Source organism: Carettochelys insculpta, chromosome 2 (genome assembly GCF_033958435.1).
Source record: "Carettochelys insculpta isolate YL-2023 chromosome 2, ASM3395843v1, whole genome shotgun sequence".
In the NCBI taxonomy this organism is placed as follows: domain Eukaryota; kingdom Metazoa; phylum Chordata; order Testudines; family Carettochelyidae; genus Carettochelys; species Carettochelys insculpta.
The window spans coordinates 281,719,384-281,746,988 of record NC_134138.1 but is presented as its reverse complement, the minus strand read 5'-3'; the positions used below and the strand labels follow the sequence as shown (position 1 = coordinate 281,746,988).

Sequence of the window (27,605 nt, the reverse complement as noted above, 5' to 3'; positions counted from 1 at the left end):
TACTTTAAAAGATTATTTCCAGCAGGCTTTGTAAAAGAGCTCTATTCAATTTAGGAGAAGGTTAAGCTCTATAAATAGCTACATGTAGAACAAATATTTGTGAAGAGGCTCTTCCATATAGCAAAGAAAGATCTAACATGACTGGAAAATTAAGTTTAAATGTTGACAGTGAGGGGTCACTGAGCTGAGTAAATTGTTCTAATGGCCAGAATAAGTTGTCCTTCGCTGACCATTTTAAAAAATCACAATTGGATATTTTTTCTGAATGATCTGGTCATTAATTTGGGACAGTTCTCCATTATATCAGGCCATAGATCAGACTAAATTATGGAGATTTAACAGTGCATTCCAGAGTTTCCCATCCCTTTACCATTAAAAGGCTTTTCCCTGATATCTAATCTGTCTCCCTTGCTGCAGATTAATTCCATTACAGCTTGTCCTGCCTTCAGTGGACATGGAAAACAGTTGATAACATGTGAAGGCTATTATGAAAAGAATTGTGATCAGTTCTTCTGTTGTCTTTTCTCAATGTGAAACATGCCAATTTTTTAATCTTGGTTTTTGGATAAGGTTTTTTAGATGTGTCCTATTCATTGCTCTCTGAACTGTATCTATTTTTGTCTACGTTTTTTCCTACAATTGGACACGGTGCTCCAACTGAGGCCCCACCAGTGCAGATTAGAGTGAAACAATTACCTCATGTCTCACATATAGCATGCTGCTTCACACACTCCAGAATTAGCCTTTCAGAACTACATCATGTGGAAATAGAAACTGATTTCTATTCAATTTGTGATCTGCTGTAATCCCCAGACCTTTTTAGCAGTATTACTACCTAGCCAGTTATTCCTGGTGGTGTGCGTTTGATTCTCTCCCACCCCACCTCCCCTTAAGTGCAGAACTTTTCACTTGTCTTTTGATTTTCATCTTTTTTAATGCAGACCAATTCTCCAATTTGTCTAGGGCCTTCTGAATTCTAATCCTGACTTCCAAAGTGCTTGTAACCCCTCCCACCTTGGTATTGTCTGCAGATTTTGCAAACGTGCTCTGCTCTCTGCCATATGTCATTTAATTAAAACACTGAATAGTACCTGCAGAGTTCCTTACTGGTACCTGACAGTGTGTCTACTGTTCCTGTGCTCCAGCAGTGTACCTCTTCTCACAGCACCTGGTGTGCTAGTGAAGTGATTGAAGGGGGGAGGCTTTTTAACCAGGTCTAGTGGGTCCTTGATTGGTTTCCTGTGTCCCAATCAATTTAGATATCTGCATTAATCAATGGAGAGCTCTTAATTAACCTGGAGTAGACCTTGGCTGGTTACCAGGAACCAAGGTACCTGTTTAACATGGGGCTAATATATCCACTTTCTGATGCTTTCTTGTAACCATCTGGCCTGATGCTGTCACAGTATTTACAAACTGATTATCAAATAATTTTGTCGCTGTACCTTTCCAGGTATTGAAGTTAAATGTGACTGGTCTGTAATTCACCAGGTTGTCTTTGTTCCCTTCTGAAAAATAGGTACTGTTTGTCCTTCTTCAGTCCTACGAGACCTTGCCCATCCATGTGTACTCCAAGATCATTTGTAATGTGTTCTTTACTTTGATTTGTGTTCCTTCCCCCTTGTTGTTAATACTAATTGTGTATCTGGTCAATGTTAACCCTTTTCGTGGATAATGAAGCAAAGCAGGCATTAAAATCCTCAGCTTCCTTGACATCGTGTTAGTTCTACTTCCTTACTGATATAAAAGAGTTACCTTTTCCTAAAGTATTTTGATTGGATCTCTTCCTACTGCCTTTCATGTCCTTTGCTGGATTAAGGAGCCTTAGCGATTTTTGTTTTTGTTTTTTTTCCTTTCTCTTATCTCTCTCTCCTCCCCCCCGCCCCCTTGCAAATAACAACCATGCTGAGCCAGACCAAAAGTCTGTCTAGCCCAATATGCTGTGTTCTGATAGTGGCCAATGCCAAGTGTACCAGAGGGAATGAACAAAGCAGATAATAATCAAGTGATCCATCCTTTTTGCTCATTTCCAGCTTATTTCCAGATACCATTCCTGCTGATACTGGTGAGTAGCCATGATGGACCTATCTTCCATGAATTCATCTAGTTCTTTATGGAACCCTGGTACTATATTTGCCTTCACAGCATCCTCTAGCAAAGAGTTCCCCAGATTGACTGACCGTGTAGTAGGAAGGAATACTTCTTTTTTTGTTAAATCTGCTGCCTATTAATTTCATTTGATGATCCCTAGTTATTTTCTTATGGGAAGACTTAAATAACTCTTCTTTATTCACTTTCTCCATAACTGCCACGATCTCATAGACCTCAGTCATATCCCCCCATTTTTTTTCCCAAGCTCAAATGTCCAAGTCTTACTAATCTCTCTTCATGCAGAAGCCTTTCTGTACTCTGCTAATCATTTTTCTTGCCTTTTCCTGAATCTTCTCCAATTCCATTTATCTTTTTTAAGATTGGATGACCACATCTGCATGAAGAATCATGTTGAGGGTGTACCATTGATTTATATAAATGCAATGCATTTGTCATAATGGGCCACATCCTCCCCCAACTGAACTGGCTTGTTTTCTCCTCTCTTGATGTTCACTACTTCACACTAATTGCCAATAATGGGCCATTTCCACCCTGACTGAATACTTTGTCAGCTCTGGTCCTCCCCTTTACTGGGACCCCCTCTTTAAATCCTCCTCTGGAACCCCCGCCCACTCATGCATCTGATGAAGCTGGTCTTTGCCCATGAAAGCCTATGCTCCAAAATATCTGTTAGTCTATAAGGTGCCACAGGACTTCTTGTTGGATTTGTCATAATGTATCCTTTGTGTATTGCTTTTTTGCCTGCTGCTGCTCATTAAGCAAATATGTTCTGTGAGCTCCCTTTCACTAAAACACTTAAACTAATAGAAATACTAAGTGTAAACCTATTTTAACTTCACATACAAGAGTGTGATACATGCACCGACATAGAATAGACACATTCAGCAGATGGTAACTTTAAAAATGTCACATGATGCATTTTGCCAAACATGCCTTTGAGTTAAGCATCTTCATAAGTCAGTTTTCATAAAGCATGGGGGCTCCCATGGCAGTAGTCTCAGCCTTAATAGCATTAAAGTCTGATGGGTCTCTCATGGATTGAACAGAGATGGTTCCTGCTGGAGTTTTCCACAGGAAGTTCAATTTTATCGTCTCTTGGCAGCCTATGCCAACATTCTTTACGTGTCCATAAAAGTGTCAACCTTCCTTTGCATTTTTGGTCTGATGTCCTCTAGAAATGGTAAAGGATCTCAATTTCTATAGGTGGTATAGGCGCTCTCTTTCTCGTTAATGTTGAGGTACAATCTTTATACTGTGGTAAAGCCACATATTGGAAACCAGATGTGCCCTTGCATCATTTTTCTGTTTATAAAATTAATATGTTGACTATTTTTTCAGTGTTTACCACTTGGTACCTTCCCCCCTCCGCCCATAATCCGAGGGCATCATCTTATTCCTCGGTCATTTATTTGTGTCAGCATTTCTTGTCTGAGGCCCAAAATACCAAAGTTAAAATCTTGAAGGACTCAACATTTCAGCTTTATCTTTTATTTCTAAATATTGATGAATCTTACGTTTCTATAATCCTACAATAAATATATATGCTATAACATTGTGTTCATAAGATCACATAATAAATGAACAAACTAAAATCACGGGGTACAGTTAGTTACTAATGGACCTGAACAGTAATTCATATGATGTCAATCATCCTGTTTTTTTCCAAAATATTTCTGCTCTGTATTTATTGAATAGTTCTGTCCCTTCCCCACTAACAGGTTTACCATCATCATCTAGTAATGGGGCCTGCATAGTTGCTACGACTTCTTCTCTCATTCCTGATATAGTTAGAAGATACCTTCTTATTGTTCTCAGTCATGCCAGCTCTAAACTCTTTTTTCCTGGTCTCATGCTTCCCTTATGAACATACCAAAAAGTTTGCTTGGATGCTATTTTGTGTTTGATGCTGGATCTCCTAGCCCACAGATCATCATTGTCTGGAATGCCACCAACTTACATGTCATGGTCAAGAAATCTCTTAGCAGGAATAAAAATATGGCATGTACAACAAGTCACTGTGACTGTTCAGTTATTGGCTGTAACCACTATTGGTGTAGCATGGTACCTAAACAAAAATAAATGGATTTGTTGGATGATAGAATCCCTGTCTGATGTAGGAGCCTTCTTTCTTTCACCTTACAGTCCATGTGGATTTAGGTGTTTTGTGATAAGGCACCTTTAGCACTGGAGGTTGGAAAGGAGCTGAGCAGCTACACTGCACCCTCTATTCCTTCCATTTTTCGATAAAGGAATAGCGGCGTGTGAGGGACTTGGCATCTGCTTCATCTCCCAACCAGCCTGACTTTGCTTGGTTCTAGATCTGATCTTTGTATTGTAGTACAGAAGATTGCTGAGAGGGTGTACCCCAAATCGCAGTGCGGATTCCGCGCAGAGAGGTCTACCGTTGATATGGTCTTCTCTCTAAGGCAGCTGCAGGAGAAGTGCAGGGAGCAGAGAAAGCCACTCTACATAGCCTTCATCGACTTGACCAAGGCTTTTGACTTGGTCAGCAGGGATGATCTGTTCAAACTGCTCCACAAGATAGGCTGTCCTCCACGGTTACTCAAGATGATCCAGTCGTTCCACGAAAACATGAGAGGAACCATCCAATATGACGGCGCATTATCGGATGCTTTCAGAATCGGGAGCGGCGTCACACAAGGATGCGTGCTTGCTCCGACATTGTTTGGGATCTTCTTCGCACTCCTCCTGAAGCATGCCTTTGGATCTTCAACAGAGGGCATCTTGCTGCACACAAGATCCAATGGGAAACTGTTTAACCTTGCAAGGCTGAAAGCTAAGTCTAAGGTGTGGGAAGTCCTCATCAGAGACATGCTGTTCGCAGACGATGCTGCTGTAGTGTCTCACACAAGACCAGTTTCAAAAACTGTTGGATTGGTTCTCCAAAGCGTGCAGGGACTTTGGGCTTACCATCAGCCTAAAGAAGACGAACGTACTCGGTCAGGATGTTGCTGAATCCCCATCAATCAGCATTGACAACTATACGTTAGAGGTTGTCCACGAGTTCGTTTACCTAGGGTCCACCATCACTGACACCCTGTCGTTGGACACTGAGCTAAATAGGAGGATCGGAAAAGCGGCCACAACTCTGTCCAGACTCAGCAAGAGAGTGTGGAATAACAACAAGCTGTACGCTCACACCAAAATGCAAGTCTAGAGAGCCTGCATCCTCAGCACCCTCCTTTATGGCAGCGAGACTTGGACCCTGTATGCCCGCCAGGAAAAGAGGCTGAACGTCTTCCACTTGCGCTGCCTCAGGCGCATCCTTGGAATATCATGGAAGGACAGAGTGACCAACACCGCCGTCCTCGAGCAAGCTGGAATCCCAACCATGCACACCCTCCTCAGGCAGCGTCGACTCCGCTGGCTTGGCCATGTCCACAGGATGAATGATAGAAGGATTCCAAAAGACATCCTGTATGGTGAGCTAGCCTCTGGCAAAAGACCTCCTGGATGTCCCCAGTTGTGTTACAAAGATGTCTGCAAGAGAGACCTCAGAGAGGTAGACATCGAGCTGGACAACTGGGAAGATCTAGCAGACGACCGCAGCAGATGGAGGCAGGGGTTTCACAAGGGCCTTCAGAAGGGCGAGTTGAAGATCAGACAGCTAGCAGAGGAGAAGCGAGCGCACAGAAAGCAGAATAAGGACTTGCCAGACACCCACTACATCTGCAAGAGATGCAGCAAGGACTGTCACTCTCGTGTGGGTCTTCATAGTCACAACAGACGCTGTAAATGAAGTCCTCAATTGAAACTTTAAAGGGTGCGATCCATAGTCTATGGAGACTGAAGGATGCCTGCTAATTGTAGTACATAATGATATGAACTTTCTTGAGTTGCAGCCATTCTCTGGGGTGAAGTTCTGTAGTGTTTATTTAAATGATATATATTGGCCCAGAGTTTTTTGGAGTTTGATGCAGAGAGTCCTCAACCTGCTTAATATCACAGAAAACACCATTAAGAATCTTTGTCCTTTTATTTAAAGATACAGAAAAGGAAAAGGAAAAAAAAATAAGTATTTTACATGTGAGGTAAGGCTTTCATTTCAACAATATTCCTTGTTCCATTTCCTGTATGTTGGAGAGAGGGTTTTCAGAAGGAAAAACACCTGTGTTTACTACCTCCTGTCTGTCCTGTCTGTCTGTCTCTCTCTCTGTTATTGAAGGTGATGGTGTCTCTCCTTTGGGGAAATGAGAATCTTAGCTGAAATGGGCTGTTAAGGTCCGATCCCATTTGCTATAGAGGAAAGAACAGAACAGCAAGGACAGAATATGCAGCTTCTTCATCTTATATTTATTTGCACTTGCAGCCTTGCTACTGGAAAAACACAACACATGGGCTATGTCTACACTAGCACCCCCCTTTCAAAAGGTGGATGCTAATAAGACACTTTGGGATATGCTAATGAGGCACTGCAATGAATATGCAATGCCTCATTAGCATAATGGCAGCTGTGGCACTTCAAAAGTGCCACTTTTGATTGCGCATGGCTCGTCTACATGAGGTCCTGTTTGGTTATAGGAATAAGGGGATTTTGAAGTATGCAGGGCCCTTTTGAAAAGGACCCCGTGTAGACAAGCTGTGTGCAATCGAAAGTGGCACTTTCGAAGTGCCATGGCCATCATTATGCTATTGAGGTGCTGCATATTCATTGCAACACCTCTTTAGCATATCCCAAAGTGTGTCATTAGCATCCCCTTTTCGAAAAGGGGTGTTAGTGTAGACATAGCCATGGTCTTCTCAGTCCCTTCAAGACATGGGAAACTTGTACCAGCATTGGGCTGGTCAGGACATTATATTTAGGTTTTTGGTTGCATTGTGGAAAAAGATATAGTTTTGGCCAGCTAGGCTAGCCTTACTAGACAGAAGGGAAAAGGAGACCCAAAAGTAAAGTAGTAAGGTAGAGAAGGAAAAGGGGACACTGGATGGTGGGGAGGGGTATTTGGGATGCAATCCATGTCTGTGAGACTGGCAAAGTCATCTGGGTCTTGCTCTCCATCCAGGAAATTCCTTGGTTTCAGGATGACAAAAGTTCATTTGATACAGTGGATCCCAGGAGGTGGTTGGGCGGTCACAATTGTCATGAAGGTCCATCTGTCATCCATAAAATTTCCTCCCAAAGTCTTTCTATTTTAAAAACCACGAAAGCTATTGATGGGTGGAATAGCCTGCCCTCTCCTTATTTTGTCCACCAAGTAAGCTTGACTTCCAACATACAATTTTGCATTAATTGATTTGATTCCCAGTCCCACACTTCTGCTTACCAGGCATGTAAGCATATTCCCTGAATTATATCAGTAGTCCTTTTTATTTGGACTAATTGAGTCCTGTAACTTTAGCAGCTTTAATATAGATTCCAAAGTCATAAGGGATCATTAAGATTAGTTAACCTGACCTCTTGTATAACACAGGCCAGAGGACTACCCCAGTCTAATTTCTAGAGCAGAGGTTTTTTGGAAAAACATCCAATCTTGATTTAAAAAATTCAGTCTTGGAGAATCCACCGCAACTATTGGTAAGACATTCCCGTGATCAATTATTCGTTAAAACTTAAATTTCCAGTTTGAAGTTGTCTAGCTTCAGCTTTCATCTATTGGATTATTTTTCTCTGCTAGTATGAAGAACCCATTATTAAATATTTGTTTCCCAGGTAGGTACTTAGAGTATAATCAAGTTACCTCTTAACCTTCATCTCTGTAAGCTAACACATTCAATTCCTTGCATCTGTCACAATCAGGCAGGCTTTCTAATTCTTTAATGGTTCTTGTAGCTCTTCTTTGGACCCTTTTCAGTTATCAATATCCTTCTTGAATTGTGCACACCAGAACTAGACACAAGTGTCCAGCAGCAGTCACACCAGTGCCTACTCAATTTTTTCTGTGTATACATCCCATGATCTCATTAGCCATTTAAGCTATAGCATTACACTTGGGTGCTCACATTCTGATGATTATCCACCATGACTCCCAAGCCTTTTTAATCACTGCTTCCCAGGTTACAGTTCCCTACCCTGTAAGTACGACCTACATACTTTGTTCCTAGATGTACAGATTTACATTTAGCTGTAGTGAAATGTGTAATATTTAGTTATGCCTGTTTTACTAAGAAATCCACATTAATCTGAACCCATGGTCTCTTAACTTCATTATCACTCCTCCAGTTTTTTGGGATCCGGTCCAAGCTTTGCCTCGGCAGAGCTGTAAGAAGTCTCTGTTTTGGCAGGTGAGTCCCATCCGGAACCTCTCTGATGGGCAGAAGTGCCGTGTGTGTTTTGCGTGGCTGGCCTGGCAGAATCCCCACATGCTTTTCCTGGACGAACCCACCAACCACTTGGATATCGAAACAATAGATGCTCTGGCAGATGCCATCAACGAGTTTGAGGGAGGAATGATGCTTGTCAGCCATGACTTCAGACTCATCCAGCAGGTAAAAGGGGTTTGCTAAGCACTTTTCTCAGTAAGTTGTGTGTGGTGGGCATCTCTACCAGACCCAGTTTAGCTAGACCAAATGCACAAATTCCTCATTGAGATTGTTATAGTGATTGCTTAATCTGGTGTAATGACTAAAAATGTATTTAGCTGTTAGTGAACTGCTGGCAGCTGCAAAACCTTGCCTGCTTTGGCTGGACAAAATTGGGTAAGGAAGCCTGGGCTCCCATTGGGGGACGAAGGGGAAGCGGCAGAGCCCAAGCCTCGTGCTTCTCTGCAGTAAGGACCACCTTTCTGTGTTTTTCAGGTTGCCCAGGAGATCTGGGTTTGTGAAAAGCAGACAATCACAAAGTGGCAGGGTGACATCCTTGCTTACAAGGAACATCTCAAGTCAAAACTAGTGGATGAGGAGCCACAGCTCACGAAAAAGACCCACAATGTGTGATGTCTTGAGGGGTCAGTCAGGTGCTCTCCCTCAAGACTGACAAGTGGACAGCCTGACACACCCTCCTGCTGACTGGAATCAGACTCTGCTGCTATCTCCGTGGTTCTCTTTAGCGTTGCCGCAATATTGCTTCTCCTTGACCCTCCTGTATCTTCACATCTGGACAAACACTTCCCTTCTCATCTGACTGTGCTCAGGCAAATATATCTACAGGTGGATGGTGTCCCATCTTACAACAGACTTTCCACTCCAATACGCTGGAGTCACGGTGATTGCAAGTCAGGAAACCCTACTGCTGTGATACACACATGGAGACCTTAGCTCCTCTTCTCACCCATCACTTCAAGCACCTCAGGCCTTGTGGGTTTTTTGTTTTGTTTTTTTTTTTTTGATTATTTAACAGTGTAATTACCAGATCTACCTAAAAATCCATCAGTCAATAAAGAGGGAAGAACGCTCACATGCTTTCCTTCCTCCCGTTTTGAGGTGCAATGGGTATGAGAGCATGGAACCAGCCCTCTTAACTGGTGCTGAGCATCTTGTGTTATTAGTGCATGACACAGGGCCCCATCAGTACCCTGTCCTGTAGCAAATGCCGGTATCTTTCCTCATGGCAACAATACCCCTGCTCCCCTTTTACAGGATCGGAGTCTTCCAGTACAAATAATGCAAGTTGTGGGGAGAGGCAATTAGGGGTAACTGCTTCAGAGGCACTGAGGTGAGTCAATGCAATAGTAACATTCATTTTAGGTATGAAATAAACAAATGTTAATTTACAATTCTGTACTTTTCAGGATACTTATGCCTTTATTTTCTTGACTTAGCTCAATCTCAGAATGCAGCTTTTTCAGGTAGGCAAGATTGTTTCTTGGTCTGGGCAATTCTCTGTTACTATTGGGGCTGAAAATAAGCCAAAATCCAGTCTTAGTGCCTCATTTTCTCACAGGCTCATGGAAGAGAATCAGTGCTTTTCTTTTCAGCCTGAGCAAACAGGCTATGCTACTTTCCAGAATAGGGTAATAATTTGTTGTACGTGTACAATTCAGTGAGTGAAAGAAATTAGTTAAAAGTAAAGAAGTTTAAAATCTTTACCTCTACAAAGGCTGCTTCCATGGTAAAAAGCTCAGGAGCCAAATAACCTGCAACCTACACAGCAAGGAAGAAAAGCTTGTAATTTTGCTTTTGATAGCCGTAGCTGTGTTCGTATTCTACATATCAGGCACGCAAGGGGACACATGAAAAAAACTAAACATGATACTAGCTTTCTTGTTGTAAATAGCTAATTATCTAGTGTGATCCTGCAGTGAGCTGTTTTCACCCAGCTATTCCATGTCTTTCACTGATCCAGAAGAAACCATAAAATCACTGCTGAGGAAACTTGCACATGATGAAGTTTGGGGATGGGGGGGAAGACAATAGGTTAGTTACCCAGCATTCTTTGAGTTACATAAATTGCTGTCCTGTATCTGAACTCTTTCTGCATCACCAAATTCAAGGTCATACATCAACTAACAATGAACAGAGGTCACATATAATAGCCTGGGGAGCTGGATCTTGGAAAGAAGTGACTGTGGAAGGGAGTTGAAGCAATGGTGAAAATATGAGCTCCTGGGGTGTGCCTGTTCATTTCTGCTGTCAACATTCTCAAGACAAAGTTTTTGGACAAGTTCACAAATGACTTGAGAGCTGGAAACCTTAGTGTCAAAAGCTCAGGTGTTTCAGAGGTGACTTGACCATGGTTTACAACTACCTCTATGGGCAAATGGATTTCTGATGCCAGGTGTCTCTTGGATCTAGCAGACAACGGCAGGCTGAGATCAAAGGACTTGGGGGCTGAACTAAGACAAATTATCATCAGGGAGGGAAACTTATCAGAACTTTTCCAGGAGCTCTAGTGGATTCTCAGTTACACCAAGTCTCATTCAACAGACTTGTAAGGTGGCCAGATGTTTCTGGGCATCTTTTCTCTGGACTCAGCAGACAGCCTGTTGGAATGGTCAAAATGTCACTTGTATCATTGCCTTAGGAATTAAACTGGTTAACTACATGACAGGATCAGTGGTTTATCATGCTGAACAGCCATCTTCAGAAGAGGGGCAGTAGGGCTTTAGGAGCAGCTGAGGGGAAGCGAGAAGGAAGAGAATGCTTTCTAATTCATGAAAACACTGTATCAATATGATTCAGAATAACTGTCCCAAATGTAGGGTGAGCAACCAGTTGCACCTCACTTGTGACTGTCGTGTAGCTGTTAGGCTAGGGACAAACAGCTGCTGGCAGCAAAGGGCTGCTTTAGGCAATTAGACACCAGAAGGCTCTCTAATGGCTCTAGCAAGCCACCTTGTGGAAGGCATTTGATGCTCACTCTTGAAGGTGCACATCTCGTATGCCTTCTGGACATTGCATAACAGCTATAGACAACCCAGCTTGACTGAGTTAGAGTTCAGTAAATTAATGGGCATAGATTAAAAGGCTAGAAGGCACTGCTATTATCAGCCAGTCTGGCCACCTCCATCACACAGGCTTTAGGAAGGGATCTCAAGAGGTTTGCTAGTCCAGCTCTCTTGACCATGCCTACCTAGGCTAGCCATCTCCAGCTTTCTGGCACGAATTCCTCTTCAAACTAGAGCATGTCTAATAGCAAACTATCCATCCCTGATTTAAAGATTTCCACATGATGGAGAATCCACCACAATGTGTAGTAAGTTGTTCTGCTGGTTAATAAACCTTGCTGTTAAAAATATGTACATTAGTGCTAGTTTGAATGTCTAAATTCAACTTTTAGCCATTGGTGGTTCTTGTAGCATTGCTACATTGATGAGCCCCTTCCAAGGAGATACTGACAGATTTTAATCATGACCCCTTAAATTTCTATTGGTTAAACTTAATAGTTTGAGCTCCTTGGGTGAAATCTACAAAAGTACTTGGACATTGCACTGCTGAGTGTCACAGGGTCTAGGAAATCACAGGAACAACACTCTAATCCCCAAAGCCTGAGTTAAGTGCACAGGGTCATATGAACAAGAAGAAATGGGAACCTACGAATGCAGTCAGTGAAAGCCAGCATGGAATTTAGGGGAGATGCCAATGAGATGAACCATCAAGGCCATTCCTCATCAGGCACCTGTGTCCAGGCCTCAGGGAATTTCCTGGCTACCCTGTTGGAAGTATTTTCATTCAAAGCAGTCAGCGGGGCGGGGGGAGGGTGCGATTAGAGCACTCACATGGTAGGTGGGAGAGCCTTAGGTCAATTTCCCTTGCCTTAACACACACTCTGCCAGAGTTGGAGAAAGGATTTGAACACCCAAAAAAGTACGTGAGCCAAGGAGCTATGGGATACAGTAGACCCCCAACATACACAGGGGTTGTGTTCTTGCAACCCCTGCATAAGTCAATTTTCCAGTGCAAGGCCGGGGAGCCAGGGACCAGAGAGCAGCCTGGCTCCTGCATCTGCTCCAGGGGCTGCAGCCTGGAAACTGACCCCTACCAGTGCTAGTCAGTTTCCTGGCTTCTATAGTGAGGTAGAGAGCTGGGAACCAGGCTCCAGGAACCAGATCCCCTCTGTTGGCTGCAGCAGCATAGCTATCTGCCCAGCGGGCTTCCTCCAGCTCGGGGATCCTGGTGGGCAGACAGCCGCAGAGCAGCTTCGAGTTGTTCTTGTGTTAATGCAAGTTAGGCACAACTCAAAGTCATGAGGTTGGTTTCGGGGGTATACTGTATTTGGAGGCAGATTCTCTCAGTCACTCCCTTTCAAGCTGTTCCGCTATGGATTAAATCACACCCTCTGAGTGATAGTTTCCTGTTTAGTTACATTTTGAGACCTGTTACTTTGCCAGTTTTTAATCCATTTAGTATGTGCCATTGTAATTTTGTGTAATTCTGTTTTTTTTCATCAGAATGGCCTATGGCACCCAGTGAAATGCCTTCCAGAAGTCCATTCCATACCAGTTATTTTTATCTACACAGTTTGCGAGCTGTAATGCAAGTCTGGCTCAGGTGGAGACACACCGCCTATTGTGGAGCAGCTAAGTGTCACATACGATCCACATGTGGCTTCTAGCCAAGCAGAAATCCTGATACTGACCAACTCCTAATTTTTATGTGCACCATCCACCAGGCTGGACTCAAGACCGCCTGCTGATAGACTACTGTGAGCCCTGGGAAAAGGTTCTTACTAAACAACTTCTCCCATCCCTGGCAAAGATGGGGTCTAGCACTGACATCTTTTACTAACTGCTAGAGCCAGGCTCTCATGTGCTTCCAACCCCTTTCCCAACACTAAATTGACATTGACTCCTCCAGCCAGATGCGGATGGGAAGCCAGAATCTTAGCACTAACACATTTCTAATACAACTACAGAGCTAAAACCTATAACTCTACCTACAAACAGAGCACAGACATATAAGTAGCATACATAGCTTCAGGGCATCCTAAGATTTCACTAGATAGCTCATGGCCCCCCCGACATGATATTTGGTGCCAATAGATATAACGGACACACAAAATGAGTTCCATATCCAGTATAAAATCTAGTCATGATAATAGTGCAGTGCTAATCTATTCAAAATAAAACTCTGCTGACATTTCCAAGAGCATATTCTACAAGATTATTAGCAACACTGAAAGCCTTTCTAAAGGAGTGCCCTTACAGGACATATGTCATGCAGCCATATGGTCCTCTAACCACAACTTCAGGATACACTATGCAATACAATCTCATACAGATGAAGATTTGGCAGTAGGTAAAGCAGTACTGTCCACAGTAGATGCGCCAAATGGAAACTCACCATCCAAGCAGGAGGTACTGTTCTACAAACACCTACCATGGAGCACCCATGGAGACAGCACTCGAAAGAGGAGTAAGAATGGTTCTTCGAGATGTGTGTCCCTGTGAGTGCTTCGCAACCCACTTGCCTCCCCTCTACTTGGTGCAATAGACATAGGGTGTCAATGAAGTAACTGAGGGGAGATTAAGATTGGGCATACTATCCCTAGTGGTGTGAACAGTGTGTGCTGGGCTAGTGCATGTGCAGCCTCACTGAGTGCTGCTAAGAAAAGTCTCCATCCTGTGGTGCTGGGCGAGCCCAACACCTATTGTAAAGCACCCACAGGGGGCCACAGCTTGACGAACCATCATTACTGCATGAAGTGAGTAACTTTTCTATCATGCTGCTCTTGGTTAAGACTCTACTTTGTGCCTCCTGATTTCTACCACTACTTTTTGCTCTCAGATTCATGCCCAGGATAACTCGCCTCATCCCCTGTGTCAGCCCTGCATATCCCGCTTATGGTGAAGGGATTCATGCTGGTGCCAGAGAGCAGGAACGTCCATGGAAGTACTACCACTGCCAAGTTCATCCCAGTCTCTGCAACGTGTCCCATTTGTGTGAGTGGGATGTGACTCCAGACAGGAGCCTGAGCTAGTTTGGACTAAGGATGGGTTACTTTGGCTTACACTGCCATTTTTCAACTACTATAGGTTCAATGTTTCCTTCCTTCTGCTAAGCAATGGGGGTGACAGTGCCTATTACTTGGCCCAGCAGAGCATTCACGTACCTCAGCACCAGCTGGTTCCAGCAGCTCTTGGGAAAAGGTTGGTTGATCCTTCTGTTATGATTTGCCATCTTCCAGCTAAGCAAGGATAGATCTAGGGGACAATTCTCCAACATCCAGTGCAGATGTATCTTGGGTCTATTGGGGCCTAATTTCCAATCTTTGGCCTTATGCTGGGTGGGTGGAACCTGTGTTTCCAAGAGGGACTCAGGGCTCTGCCTTTGTTAGACTTTGACAGTTTGCCAGCACAATACAATTTTAATGAACCAAACTGGTTTCCTCTGAGTTCTTCTCTGGGCTTGTAGGACTCTCAAGGAAGAATTGCTTGGTGGATTCACTCCTGGGAGCTCCTCCCCTTCTTAGTGGTCTCACCTGTGTCAGGTGATACCCTTACTATATAACCATCCCACAGGGAGGGGGCATCTGGGGTTTGTTGCTCTCTGTCCTATGGTGATTGTAGAGAGAGATTAGGAATGAGTGCAGATATTGGGAACAAGCGAGGCCGAGCCCCAGTTTCTGGGGACAAGAAATCTAAGCGGAAGGTGAAGAGGCGGGAGACTTACTCAGTCTATATCTACAAAGTGCTGAAACAGGTGAGCAAAGGGCTTCTTATCCTATCTGGCTACTCTAAGCACAGACTCACTTCTGAACACTGTGTTGTTACCCTTGCAGGTGGGGTGGGATTCTCAGAGGAAGATTATTTGGTGGTAGGGGGGAGAACTAGTTTTGCTTCTGAGCACAATGTGTATGACTCCAACCTTCTAAAGTCTCAGGTTATGAACTAACTGAAGGGAGTCTCTCAAGAGGCATAGGGTCTGCAAGATCCTATGCCTCAGGCCATCTTCAGTGGGGATCTTGGACAGGTGTGTTACTATCAGCTGCTTTTCCCAGGGTTTTGTTTCTAGTGCTGATACTCCAGCCCTCTTTCATCTGCACTAGACTAAGAGCCTGGGATTACCTGGTGAAGCCCAGCTCTCCTGGCACACCCTGCAACTATCACATTTTGACCAATGCCTCTATGGTGTCTTTACACATCTCCACTACCTTCTGGGCTTAATCACCTTTATCAAAAAACACCTGTTTCTGGGGCAGTCCATTAGCTCCTCCCATCCATTAGTAGCTTTGAAACAATGAGCCACAGATGAGTGCAGAATTCCTGTGTTGTCTCCAGGGTTCTGAGAAGACAAGGGCTGTCCCTCCCATAGCCCAGGATATGCGATGCCTGTACATTCAAGAGAGGAAGAACCAGTACTGAGGCTTTTGGGAATTCCTCTACACAGACATTGGGGGAGGGAGCTGGTATTTATGGCTCTCCTGGGCTCCTATGGCCAAGTCCTGGTGATGGCTCTCTTCCTTGGCTCTGCAGTCTGACCCAGAGTGGTCTGGGAGAAGTGAGTAATAGCTGAGAGGTCCCTAGTGGGGGTTGTGTTGATCCCTGGGTTATGAGTGCTCTTCCTCAATCCTGCCCATGAGGCTGGATATCTGTGTGGAGTCCACACGCAAACGATGCTGTCGCACCACCAGCTGTTATCTGCATTCCCAAGAAGGGTATGCTCTGGCCCAGAGACTTCCTGGAGCACAAGCTCTGACCCTGGAGCTGGGCCTGTGGCTATTGCTGTAATCCTGATCAGTCAACAGCCTGAGAGTGGTCTGCTGACAGTGGAGTTGCAATGAGGTATGGATGACAAATCCAGCTGGAACATGGATGAAGGAAGGTGTGGTGCCCTTCTTAGGCTCAAAGTGTCTTACACTTTTTTTCCTGAGTCAGCTTCCTTCAGTGGATCAGAAATGCCCCTTCAGCCTGCCATGCGATCCCTCCCTTTCCTGCAGCTCCCCTGGTGCAGGGGAAGGGACAGAGGCAGGCTCGGAGGTGGGATGGGGAGGAGGGTATGCTGGACTTGACCCCGCCTCACACAGTTCCCTTGCTTACCAGGTTCACCCCGACACTGGCATCTCCTCTAAGGCAATGAGCATCATGAACTCCTTTGTGAACGATGTCTTCGAGCGCATTGCTACCGAGGCCTCCCGTCTAGCGCAGTACAACAAGCGCTCCACCATCACCAGCCGCGAGGTGCAGACTGCCGTCCGCCTGCTGCTGCCGGGGGAGCTGGCCAAGCACGCCGTGTCGGAGGGCACCAAAGCCGTCACGAAGTACACCAGCAGCAAGTGACGGGAGGGCCCAGGCGCCCCTGCCCGTTCCTAGCCCTGGAATAAAGCGTGCAAGCTCTGCCGCGGCGGTGACCGCCTGTGTGTGTGTGCGCGCGCGCGCAGCCCCGCCCCGCCCCCCTCCCCGCCCGTGTGTGTGTGTGTGTGTGTGTGTGTGTGTGCGCGCGCAGCCCCGCACCCCTCCCCGCCCGCGTGTGTGTGTGTGTGACCGCCTGTGTGTGTGCGTGCGTGCGTGCGCGCGCAGCCCCGCACCCCTCCCCGCCCGCGTGTGTGTGTGACCGCCTGTGTGTGTGTGTGCGCGCGCGCGCAGCCCCGCCCCGCCCCCCTCCCCGCCCGTGTGTGTGTGTGTGTGTGTGTGCGCGCGCAGCCCCGCACCCCTCCCCGCCCGCGTGTGTGTGTGTGACCGCCTGTGTGTGTGCGTGCGTGCGCGCGCAGCCCCGCACCCCTCCCCGCCCGCGTGTTCCACTGTCCCCAGGGGAACGGGAGCCCTACCTGGCGCAGCAGCCCCGTCCCCGCCCACGCGGCAGGTGCGGCTCGCCAGCGTTCTATCGTCCCCATGGGAACGGGAGCGGTCACGGGAGGGCGGGGTTTGGCTGCCAGGGTGACGGGACAAAGCGGGGGCGGGGCAGTCTGGCGGGAAGGGCGCGCGCGTCGGGGCCATGTCCAGCCGGTGAGGCCCGGCAGCGGGTGGGGCGTGGGGCCGCCCGGATCGGGGGCTCTGGGAGAGCCGTGCGGCAGGGTGGGGTGGGGCAGTGCAGCGCCGGGGTGTGGGTAATGGGGGGGGGGGGGTGTCTGCAGCGCCGGGGTGTGGGTAATGGGGGGGGGGGTGTCAGTGCAGCGCCGGGGTGTGGGTAATTGGGGGGGGTCAGTGCAGCGCCGGGGTGTGGGTAATGGGGGGGCGGGGGTTGGAGCAGCGGCTTGGGGGGGTGGGGTCAGTGCAGTGCCTGGGTGCGGGTAATGGGGGGGCTGAGGGGCATGGTGGGGTGGGTCAGTGCAGTGTGGGTAAGGGGGGGGTGGGGAAGTGCATGGCTGTGGGTAACCTGGGGGTGGGTCAGTGCAGTGCGTGGGAGTGGGTAAGGGGGTGGAGTGGCATGGTGGGGTGGGGCCAGTGCAGTGTGTGGGAGTGGGTAATGAGGGGTGGAGCGGCATGGTGGGGTGGGGTGGGTCAGTGCAGTGCGTAGGTGTGGGTAATGGGGGGGCTCAGAGGGGCATGCGGGAGTGGGTCAGTGCAGTGTGGGTAGGGGGGGTGGGGCAGTGCATGGGTGTGGGTAGTCTGGGAGCAGGTAAGGGGGTGGAGTGGCATGGTGGGGTGGGTCAGTGCAGTGCATGGGTGTGGGTAATGGGGGGCATTGGGGGGTGGTGGGGTGGGGTCAGTGCAGTGCATGGATGCAGGCACTGAGGAGAGGTGGGGAGGCATTTGAGGACACTACAGCCTGGAGGGGAATCAGTACAGCATGTGGGCCCTGATTTGGTGGGGGGATGGGGGGAGCTGGTGAAGCAGACAGTCTGTTTCTGGTCAGTTGTCTGACTTTGGGGTGGGGGTGGCTCTGAGCTGTGTGGTGGTAGGACATGGCAGTGGCCGTCTGTACAAAGATATTACCCAGCTGTTGAATTAAACCTGCAGCAGTTGCATGTGACTTCTGTGCTGACCAGCCCATAGGCCCCAGAGTGGAGTCTTTCTTGACAGAGTTGTTGCTCTCAGGGGGGAGAAAAGAGGGCACTCAAGCCCCAGTGTCCAAGCTGGTAGGTGGCCACATCTTTGGCTCCTTCACCCAGGAGATACTGTGTTTTCTCTCTAGCACCTACACAAAGATGTGGCTTGAGTCTCAGGCTTCCCTAAAGGACCTTCTGGGGCAGGAACTGCCATCTCAGCCCCTGCAGACTGAGAAGGACCGGAGGCTTTTATTCCATATGTTGGCCACCCTGTTCCTGCGCTACACGCAGATCCTGCGTTCCCTGGAGACCTGCTATGACCAGATAGTGCATCCTCAGAAGCGTCTGGTGCTACAGCATGTGCTTGATGGGGTGATGGGCCGGGTGCTGGAGCTTAAGAATGAGATGGTGGAAACAGAACTCTCGGAGTATCACTACATGGATGATGTGCTTCAGGACCTCAAGCTCACCCCAGTGAGAGGGGTCTGGGGGGCAATGGGTGGGGGTTCCCCTTGGTCTGTGGGTACCTGGGAACAATGCCTTTGGGATGCAGCATCTTGGCATGAGATGTGCTGTGAACTGGCCACGGGACTGGGAGATGTTCATGGAACTGGGGTTGATCAGTACTGAATTCATCACTGTGCTGCCCTAGGTTGGGTTGCAATGTTGCTGGGCTGTCCTGTGCTGGTGTGGAGTAGCAAAGTAGCAGTGTTGTAGTACTGGATGAAGGAGCGTTGGAATGGATTCTGCTGGCACAGGGTGGGGCAATATTGGTAGGGTGCAGTGGAGTGGTGTTTTGTGGGGGTGGCACACTGCTATTACGTGATAGGAGACTGTCACTGGGATACATGGTCTGCACTGGGGTTATCTCTGCAAAAGGCATGTAGCCCCGCAGGGCAGATACTGACCCCACTGGGGTCAGTCACTCTGAACAATGGTGGCCAATGCTAACATATAGCAAAGAATGTGAAGAGAGGAGATTTTGATAATATACCAGACTCAGGCATCTGGATAATATGCAAGAAGATACTGAATTTCCTGATAAGAAATGTTCTAATCTGAAGTCAGCTCAGGTGTGATCTGGGTGTGTGATCTCTTCCCTGCCTCTCTGGACACTCTTTGCAAGTGACGGGCAATTTCCCAGAGTGAAAACCCAGGGGTGACCTCACTTCAGATTGGATTATGCCCTGTTTCCACCACGCTGTTGTGGTTATAGGCTGAGCAATGTCATAGGCCTCTCTGGAATGAAGCCTGTGTGCTCCTTGAGTGATCAGTTCTACTCCCTCCGCCTGCCCCTCCTGCGCTCCACCATTTGAATGGGCTGCAGTTGTGGGGATCTCTTCTTTCCCAATGTGTTGTCATGATTGGATCGGCTGTAGCTGGTTCACAGAATCATAGGGCTGGAAGGGAACTCAGGAGGTCATCTAGTCCAGCCCCCTGCTTCAAGCAGGATCAACCCCCACTAAGTCATCCCAGCCAGGACCTTGTCCAGCCAGGACTTAACTCCAAGGGATGGAGAATCCACCACCTCTCTAGGCAACGCATTCCAGAGCTTCACCACCCGCTTGGTGAAGTAGTTTTTCCTAATATCCAACCTACACCTTTCCCTCTTCAACTTCTGACAGTTACTCCTTGTTCTGTCATCTGACACCACTGAGAACAGTTTCTGACCCTCCTTTTCAGAGCTCCCTTTCAGGAAGTTGAAGACTGCTATTAAATCACCTCTAAGTCCTCTCTTCTGTAAACTAAACAAGCCCAAATCCCTCAGCCTCTCCTCATAGGTCTTGTGCTCCAGCTCCTTAATCGTTTTTGTTGCCCTTCGCTGAACGTGCTCCAGCAAATCCACATGCTTTTTATACTGGGGGGCCCAAAACTGGACACAATATTCCAGATGTGGCCTCACCAGTGCCGAATAAAGAGGAATAACTACTTCCCTAGATCTGCTCGAAATGCTCCTCCTAATGCACCCTAGTATTCCGTTAGCTTTCTTGGCTACGAGGACACACTGTTTACTCATATCTAGCCCTTCATCCACCATAACCCCTAGGTCCATTTCCATCGTACTGCTGCTGAGCCAGTCAGTCCCCAGCCTGTAACAATGTTTGGGATTCTTCCGCCCCAGGTGCAGGACTCTACGCTTCTCCTTATTGAACCGCATTAGTTTTCTTTTGGCCCAGTCCTCCAATTTATCCAGGTCCCTCTGGATTCTCTCTCTACCCTCCAACAAATCTACCTCTCCCCCTAGTTTTGTGTCATCCGCAAACTTCCTGAGGGTGCAACCCAGTCCCTCATCCAGGTCATTAATAAAGATGTTGAATAACACCGGCCCCAGAACTGAGCTTTGCGGCACTCTGCTTGAAACAGACCGCCATCCAGATATTGAGCCATTGACCACTACCTGTTGGGCCCGACCATCAAGCCAGCTTTCTATCCGTCTTATAGTCCAAGGATCCAATCCGTATTTCCTTATCTTATGGACAAGAATGTTGTGGGAGACCATATCAAAAGCCTTTTTGAAGTCAAGGTATATCACATCCACTGACTTCCCCATGTCCACAGAGCTTGTTACCTCGTCATAGAAGCTAATTAGATTGGTGAGGCAGAACTTGCCCCTGGTGAATCCATGTTGGCTACTTTTGATCACTTTCCCCTCTTCCAAGTGCTTCAAAATGGATTCCTTGAGGATTCCCTCCATTATTTTCCCAGGGGTTGAGGTAAGGCTGATGGGTCTATAGTTCCCTGGATTGTCCTTCTTTCCTCTTTTAAAGATGGTCACTATGTTTGCCTTCTTCCAGTATCTCCCCTGATCTCCAAGAGTCTTCAAGGACAATGGCCAAAGATTCAGCAATGACCTCTGCCAATTCCCTCAGTACTCTGGGGTGCATTAAATCCAGACCCATGGACTTGTGCACATCTAGTTTTTCTAGATAGCTCAGAACTTGTTCCTTCCCCACAGATGGCTGCCCTCCACCTTCCCATACTGCATCACTAGGACCGTCATGGGGAAGTTGACTTTGTCCGTGAAGACTGAGGCAAAAAAAGCATTGAGTACTTCAGCTTTTCCTTCATCATCTGTCACTCGGTTACCTCCCTCATCCAGTAATGGCCCCACACCTTCTCTGATAGCCCATTTATTGTTCACATGCCTGTAGAAACCCTTCTTGTTACTCTTCACATCCCTTGCCAGCTGCAGTTCCAATTGTGCTTTCGCTTTCCTGGTTACTGCCCGGCATTCTCCAGCCGTATGTTTGTTTATACTCCTCCTTAGTCAACTGTCCAGGTTTCCATTTCTTGTATGCATCCTTTTTGAATTTAAGCTGACTAAGGATTTCCCTGTTAAGCCAAGCTGGTTGCCTACCATGTTTGCATTTCTTACTACGCAGCGGGATTGTTTGTTCCTGTGCCTTCAGCAAGAAAGCCTCATCTATCTCCTCTCCCTGATCTGGCGGCCTATAACAGACACCAACTACAACATCACCTCTGTTACTTCCACCTCTAAGCTTAACCCAAAGACGCTCAACTGGATTTTCTCCTTCCTCATACTGGAGCTCTGAGCAATCACACTGCTCCCTCACATAGAGCGCAACTCCTCCTCCTTTTCTCCCCGTCTGTCCTTCCTAAACCATTTATAACCTTCATGACTGTGCTCCAGTTATGCGAATTGTCCCACAAAGTCTCCGTTATTGCAATCACCTCACAGAATCATAGGGCTGGAAGGGACCTCAGGAGGTCATCTAGTCCAGCCCCCTGCTTCAAGCAGGATCAACCCCTACTAAGTCATCCCAGCCAGGACCTTGTCCAGCCAGGACTTGAAAACCTGAAGGGATGGAGAATCCACCACTCTTCTAGGCAACACATTCAAATGCTTCGCCACCCACCTGGTGAAGTTTTTCCTAATATCTAACCTACACCTTTCTCTCCAACTTCAGACCATTGCTCCTTGTTCTGGTATCTGACACGGCTGAGAACAATTTCTCACCCTCCTCTTTAGAGCTCCCCTTCAGGAATCTGAAGGCTGCTATTAAATCATCTCTAAGTCTTCTCTTCTGTTAACTAAACAAGCCCAAATCCCACAGCCTCTCCTCATCGGTCTTGTGCTCCAGCCCCTTAATCATTTTTGTTGCACTTTGCTGAACCTGCTCCAGCAAGTCCACATCCTTTTTATAGTGGGGGGCCCAAAACTGGACACAGTATTCCAGATGTGGCCTCACCAGTGCCGAATAAAGAGGAATAACTACTTCCCTAGATCTGCTCGAAATGCTCCTCCTAATGCACCCCAGTATGCCGTTAGCTTTCTTGGCTACAAGGGTATGCTGTTTACTCGTATCCAGCCCTTCATCCACCATAACCCCTTGGTCCCTTTCCATCGTACTGCTGCTGAGCCAGTCAGTCCCCAGCCTGTCACAATGTTTGGGATTCTTCCGCCCCAGGTGCAGGACTCTACACTTTCTCCTTATTGAACCGCATCAGATTTCTTTTGGTCCTGTCCTCCAATTTATCCAGGTCCCTCTGGATTTTCTCTCTACCCTCCAACGTATCTACCTCTCCCCCTAGGTTTATGTCATCTGCAAACTTGCTCAGGGTGCAACCCAGTCCCTCATCCAGGTCATTAATAAAGATGTTGAATAACACTGGCCCCAGAACTGAGCCTTGCAGCACTCCACTTGAAACAGACCGCCATCCAGATATTGAGCCATTGACCACTACCTGTTGAGCCTGAGTATCAAGCCAGCTTTCTATCCATCTTATAGTCTGTGATGGAGTGGGGGGAGTGCATGTGTGAGACTCAGGCTGGATGTGTGAGACAAGCAGAGCAGCTCCCAGTGGCTAAGAATGACCCTGGGGCTATAACCTGGGCTGGCAGGTAATACCTCATCCCTGAACAAAGAGGAGGGTGGAGTCGAGCTGGTTTTGAATCAGAGGCAGCAGTTAGAGGCTAGGGGGAGAGGGAGCTGGAAGGCAGCCAGCCAAAAGCTACACCCCAGAGGGGCACCCCTCGGGCTCCTCTCCCCAGGACAGGTTGGAGTGACTTTCTATGACTGCTGTACTGAAGCTTCTGTGAGAAACTGGGCATCTGTTGCCTAATAAACCTCCTGTTGTACCTGCTGAGTGAGAGTCACTCCTGCCAGCGGATGGGGTGAAGTGCATGGGGACCCCTGAACCCCATCACACAGTCCAAGGATCCAATCCATATTTCCTTAACTTATGGTCTCCCACAACATTCTTGTCCATATCAAAAGCCTTGCTGAAGTCAAGGTATATCACATCCACTGACTTCCTCATGTTCACAGAGCTTGTTACGTCGTCATAGAAGCTGATCAGATTGGTAAGGCAGGACTTGCCCCTGGTGAATCCATGTTGGCTACTTTTGATCACTTTCCCCTCTTCCAAGTGCTTCAAAATGGATTCCTTGAGGATTCCCTCCATTATTTTCCCAGGGATTGAGGTAAGGCTGACAGGTCTGTAGTACCCTGGATTGTTATTGTTTCCTTTTTTAAAGATGGGCACTACGTTTGCCTTCTTCCAGTCATCCGGTATCTCCCCCGATTTCCAAGAGTCTTCAAGGATAATGGCCTAAGGTTCAGCAATGACCTCTGCCACTTCCCTTAGTACCCTGGGGTGCATTAAATCCAGACCCAAGGACTCGTGCACATCTAGTTTTTCTAGATAGCTCAGAACTTGTTCCTTCCCCACAGATGGCTGCTCTCCAGCTTCCTGTACTGCATCATCTAGGACCGTCATTGGGAAGTTGACTTTGTCTGTGAAGACTGAGGGAAAAAAAAGCATTGAGTACTTCAGCTTTTCCTACATCATCTGTCACTAGGTTACCTCCCTCATCCAGTAATGGCCCCGCACGTTCTCTGATAACCCGTTTATTGTTCAGATGCCTGTAGAAACCCTTCTTGTTACTCTTCACATCCCTTGCCAGCTGCAGTTCCAATTGTGCTTTTGCTTTCCTGATTACTGCCCGGCATTCTCTAGCCATATGTTTATACTCCTCCTCAGTCAACTGTCCACGTTTCCATTTCTTGTATGCATCCTTTCTGAATTTAAGCTGACTAAGGATTTCCCTGTTAAGCCAAGCTGGTTGCCTACCATGTTTGCATTTCTTACTACGCAGCGGGATTGTTTGTTCCTGTGCCTTCAGTAAGACTTCTTTAAAATACTTCCAGTTCTCTTCAACTCTTTTCCCCTTCATCTTTGTTTCCCCAGGGACCCTGGTCATCCGGTCTCTTAGGGAGTCAAAGTCTGCTGTTCTGAAATCAAGGGTCTGTATGTTACTGCTCACCCTTCTTCCTTTCATCAGGATCCTGAAATCTACGATCTCATGGTCGCTGCAGCCCAGGTCCGCCCCCTCCACTTCTATTTCTTCTACTAGTTCTTCCCTGTTTGTGAGCAACAGATGAAGTTGCGCACGGCCCCTGGTCGGTTCCTTCAGCACTTGAACCAAGAAGTTATCCCCAATAGTTTCCAAAAACTTCCTGGATTGTCTGTGTGCTGCTGTATTGGTCTCCCAATATGTGTCTGGATGATTAGTCTCCCATAAGAACGAGGACCTCATACTTGTGTGACTTTGCCAGGGCCTCTAATTCTTCCTGTCTGTTCCCCAGGCTTCTGGCATTAGTGTACAAGCATCTTAGAGAAGGGGCCGATTTGGCCCACTTTCTCTTCTTCACCCAGGAAACCCACTTGAGTGTTCCCTCCTCCTTCCCTACTTACCTCTGGGCTTGTCACCTTCCCCCGACAAACCTGGTTTAAAGCCCTCCTCACTAGGTTTGCAAGCCTGCGCGCAAAGATGCTCTTTCCTCTTTTAGTGACGTGGATCCCGTCTCTTCTCAGCAATCCCTGTTCACAAAACAGAATCCCATGGTCAAAGAAACCAAATGGACGAGAGTTCATGCAAGTGGTCATGTCAGTGCTTGTGACTCAGTGATTCAATAAGAGCTTCTTTTGGATGGAGACTTTGTCCGTTTGCCTAAAGATAGACAGCAAGCAGAGGAATGGTAAACCACCCTCTGTCTGCATTATCCAGAGTTCACACTGCACCAGCTGTGCTACAGAGTGACTCCAGCATCTGAAATTCAGGATGATGTGGTGTGCTCCAGTGCAGCATGGGATGCATGGGGGTCTAGCACCATTCAGATTTGGCTCTTCTGCTCCTCTATTATGGGGCAGGCCAGGCCAAATTTGAGTGGGTTGCAACTAGGTGTGGGGGGGGTTGCAACAGTACTCGGGGCTCTGGCCAACCACTCATCTCCCATGTGGGGATGGGCTAGCAGAGCCACAATTAAGCAAGTGGAATTGCAACCAGATTTATTGGATTCCAGTTCCACTCAGGTTTGAACCTCCAAGATGTATGAACATCTTCCTGGGCTACATCTGAGTAGTGCTGCACTTCTGTGCCAGGTCATGACACCACTTTGTCGTCTCAATGACATGTGGTTGTGTGAACACAGGTAGATTGTGGGAGTGAGCAGAACCCCTGGGCAGCCAGAATGAGGAGTGCAGCCCTCCATCCTGAGAAGGGGCAGCGAGAGGTTAGGGAAGCCCTGAGGAAATGGGCAAGCAGTTGCAGACTGAGGTATTGGGGGAGGGTTTGCTGTGGGGGGGAAAATGGGGATATATAGGATCCTGGATGGCCATTGATCTGAATTGTTGGAGGCTGAGGTGTGCATCAGAGCTGATGTATTGGGGTAGTGTAGTGTTGTTGGGGGCATGTGTGTAGCAAGCAGGGTATCTGGGGGTCTGTGGGATGGGATGGGCATGCTTTGCTGAAGAGTCCCTTTTTAGGAGCAGAGGTTTGTTGTGAGCGCCCATAAGGGCTGTGTAATACAGCAGGTTTCTGGGGGGCACTGCTGATAGGATCAATTCAAGGGCTAATTGCTTAGAGAGAGGGCATCTCATGATCCAATACTGGGGTCCTCTGCTATAAGGCACAGCAAACCAGCCACAAACAACACTTCTGTTCACCACATTGTCTAGCAAGAAGTCATACAAGCAATTTCCTGAGATGCTCTAGCTCCTCCTGTAACACAAACAGTCCCACGTCCTATACAGATGAGAGGTTATGGAAAACAATCTCACCAAGTCAAAGGAGGATCCTAAGAGACTAGCTGCATTTCTAGGTCAGTTCATAACTCAGGTCTTACCTAGAGGAGATGCTGTGGCAAGCCTGTAGAATCTAAAGGTTGACTGGGAGTCTCCTGTCTGCTGCAGCCTTCATCCACCTTCTCCCTTTGCTATCCTCTGCTTGTTGTTGAGGACTTAAGATCATGCTTGATCTGGACCCTTCCCCTTGGTCTTGCCACCCTGGCTGACCCTGCTGGGAGCATGAGACACTGTGCAGCATCACTCTCAGATTCATTGGAACACACAAGCCCACTCACCACATCAAAGTGACAATCCAGATTTCTGTCAGACTACCACTGGGAAAGGAGTGGGCAAGAGCAACTGCAGTCGAGTGATGCCCCTTACAAAATACATGGAAGACAAGCTCATCATCACAAACACCCTCTTCCACCAGAAAAACAAACTTAAGACCTCATGGCAACATCCTTGGTCGAAACACTGGCACCTCATAGATTGTCATTGTCCAAGCTCAGGATTAGTGTGATGTCCTTCTCATGCAACTATTGGACAGACTTCAAACTCTCTTAGACAAAGTGTTAATGGGCACAAAACAGATATAAAAACACTCCTGATCCACAAACCAGTTAGCTGACATGTTAATGGAGTGGGCCATTCTGTTAATGACTTAAGAGTTTGCGTCTTACTGAAGAGGAATTTTCACACTATTTTTGAAAGACAGGCTGCCGAACTCTTTTATATTCAAATTCGGCACATTAACACGTGGTTTGAACCAGTTTGCAAATTTTTCTGGGTCATTATAGGGGCTCTTTTGCATACTTGGCTTAATCTAATTCTTAACTCTCCCCGCCTGCCCCTCTACTCTCTGATTTGTTCACCTTGATAATATTTTTCTGATTTGTCAACCTTGATTACTATTTTTGGTTCTCTGTGCCTTAAATATTGAGTCTGTTCTGGTATGGCTATGGTCTGAAGAAGTGAGTCCGTCCAATGAAAGCTCACCTAATAAATTTTTTTTTGTTAGTCTTTAAAGTGCTACTTTACTGCTTTGTTTTGATAGTATATAGACTAGCACAGCTTTCTCTGTTACTCATGCAACTAGTGTTGATGACTGCTGGACTGATCACCATCTTATACAATC

At 47.2% G+C, this 27,605-nt stretch overlaps 3 protein-coding genes across 11 annotated transcripts in view; all 3 read left to right on the top strand.

Annotated features, from left to right (window-relative positions):
- ABCF2 (ATP binding cassette subfamily F member 2) overlaps window positions 1–12,886 on the top strand; it is a 30,908-nt gene extending 18,022 nt beyond the window's left edge. The window contains exons 14-15 of one of the 2 annotated variants that reach the window (XM_074985413.1): window positions 8,356–8,559; window positions 8,869–12,886. In XM_074985413.1, the coding sequence (XP_074841514.1) occupies window positions 8,356–8,559; window positions 8,869–9,006 (342 nt within the window). In that variant the 3' untranslated portion in view covers window positions 9,007–12,886. The remainder of the gene's footprint in view (window positions 1–8,355; window positions 8,560–8,868) is intronic. The other variant, XM_074985414.1, reaches the window with a different exon arrangement.
- Window positions 12,887–14,483: 1,597 nt separating this feature from the next.
- H2BK1 (H2B.K variant histone 1) lies at window positions 14,484–16,809 on the top strand. 2 transcript variants are annotated; one of them, XM_074985416.1, is made up of 2 exons: window positions 14,484–14,597; window positions 15,729–16,809. In XM_074985416.1, the coding sequence occupies exon 2, from the start codon at window positions 16,239–16,241 to the stop codon at window positions 16,725–16,727; it is 489 nt and encodes a 162-aa protein (XP_074841517.1). In that variant the 5' UTR covers window positions 14,484–14,597; window positions 15,729–16,238; the 3' UTR covers window positions 16,728–16,809. The 2 variants fall into 2 exon arrangements, with proteins under 2 accessions (XP_074841517.1, XP_074841518.1); XM_074985417.1 differs by lacking the exon at window positions 14,484–14,597 and adding an exon at window positions 15,031–15,150 and having other exon boundaries at window positions 16,491–16,809.
- A 565-nt stretch (window positions 16,810–17,374) lies between these two features.
- DRC11L (dynein regulatory complex subunit 11 like) overlaps window positions 17,375–27,605 on the top strand; it is a 153,073-nt gene continuing 142,842 nt past the window's right edge. For 6 of the 7 annotated variants that reach the window (XR_012644119.1, XM_074985410.1, XM_074985408.1 and 3 more), the window contains exons 1-2: window positions 17,375–17,393; window positions 18,523–18,850. Coding sequence is in view for 5 of the 7 variants with exons in the window: in XM_074985410.1 (XP_074841511.1) it covers window positions 17,383–17,393; window positions 18,523–18,850 (339 nt within the window). In the remaining 2 variants the exon portion in view is untranslated. The remainder of the gene's footprint in view (window positions 17,394–18,522; window positions 18,851–27,605) is intronic. The other variant, XM_074985411.1, reaches the window with a different exon arrangement.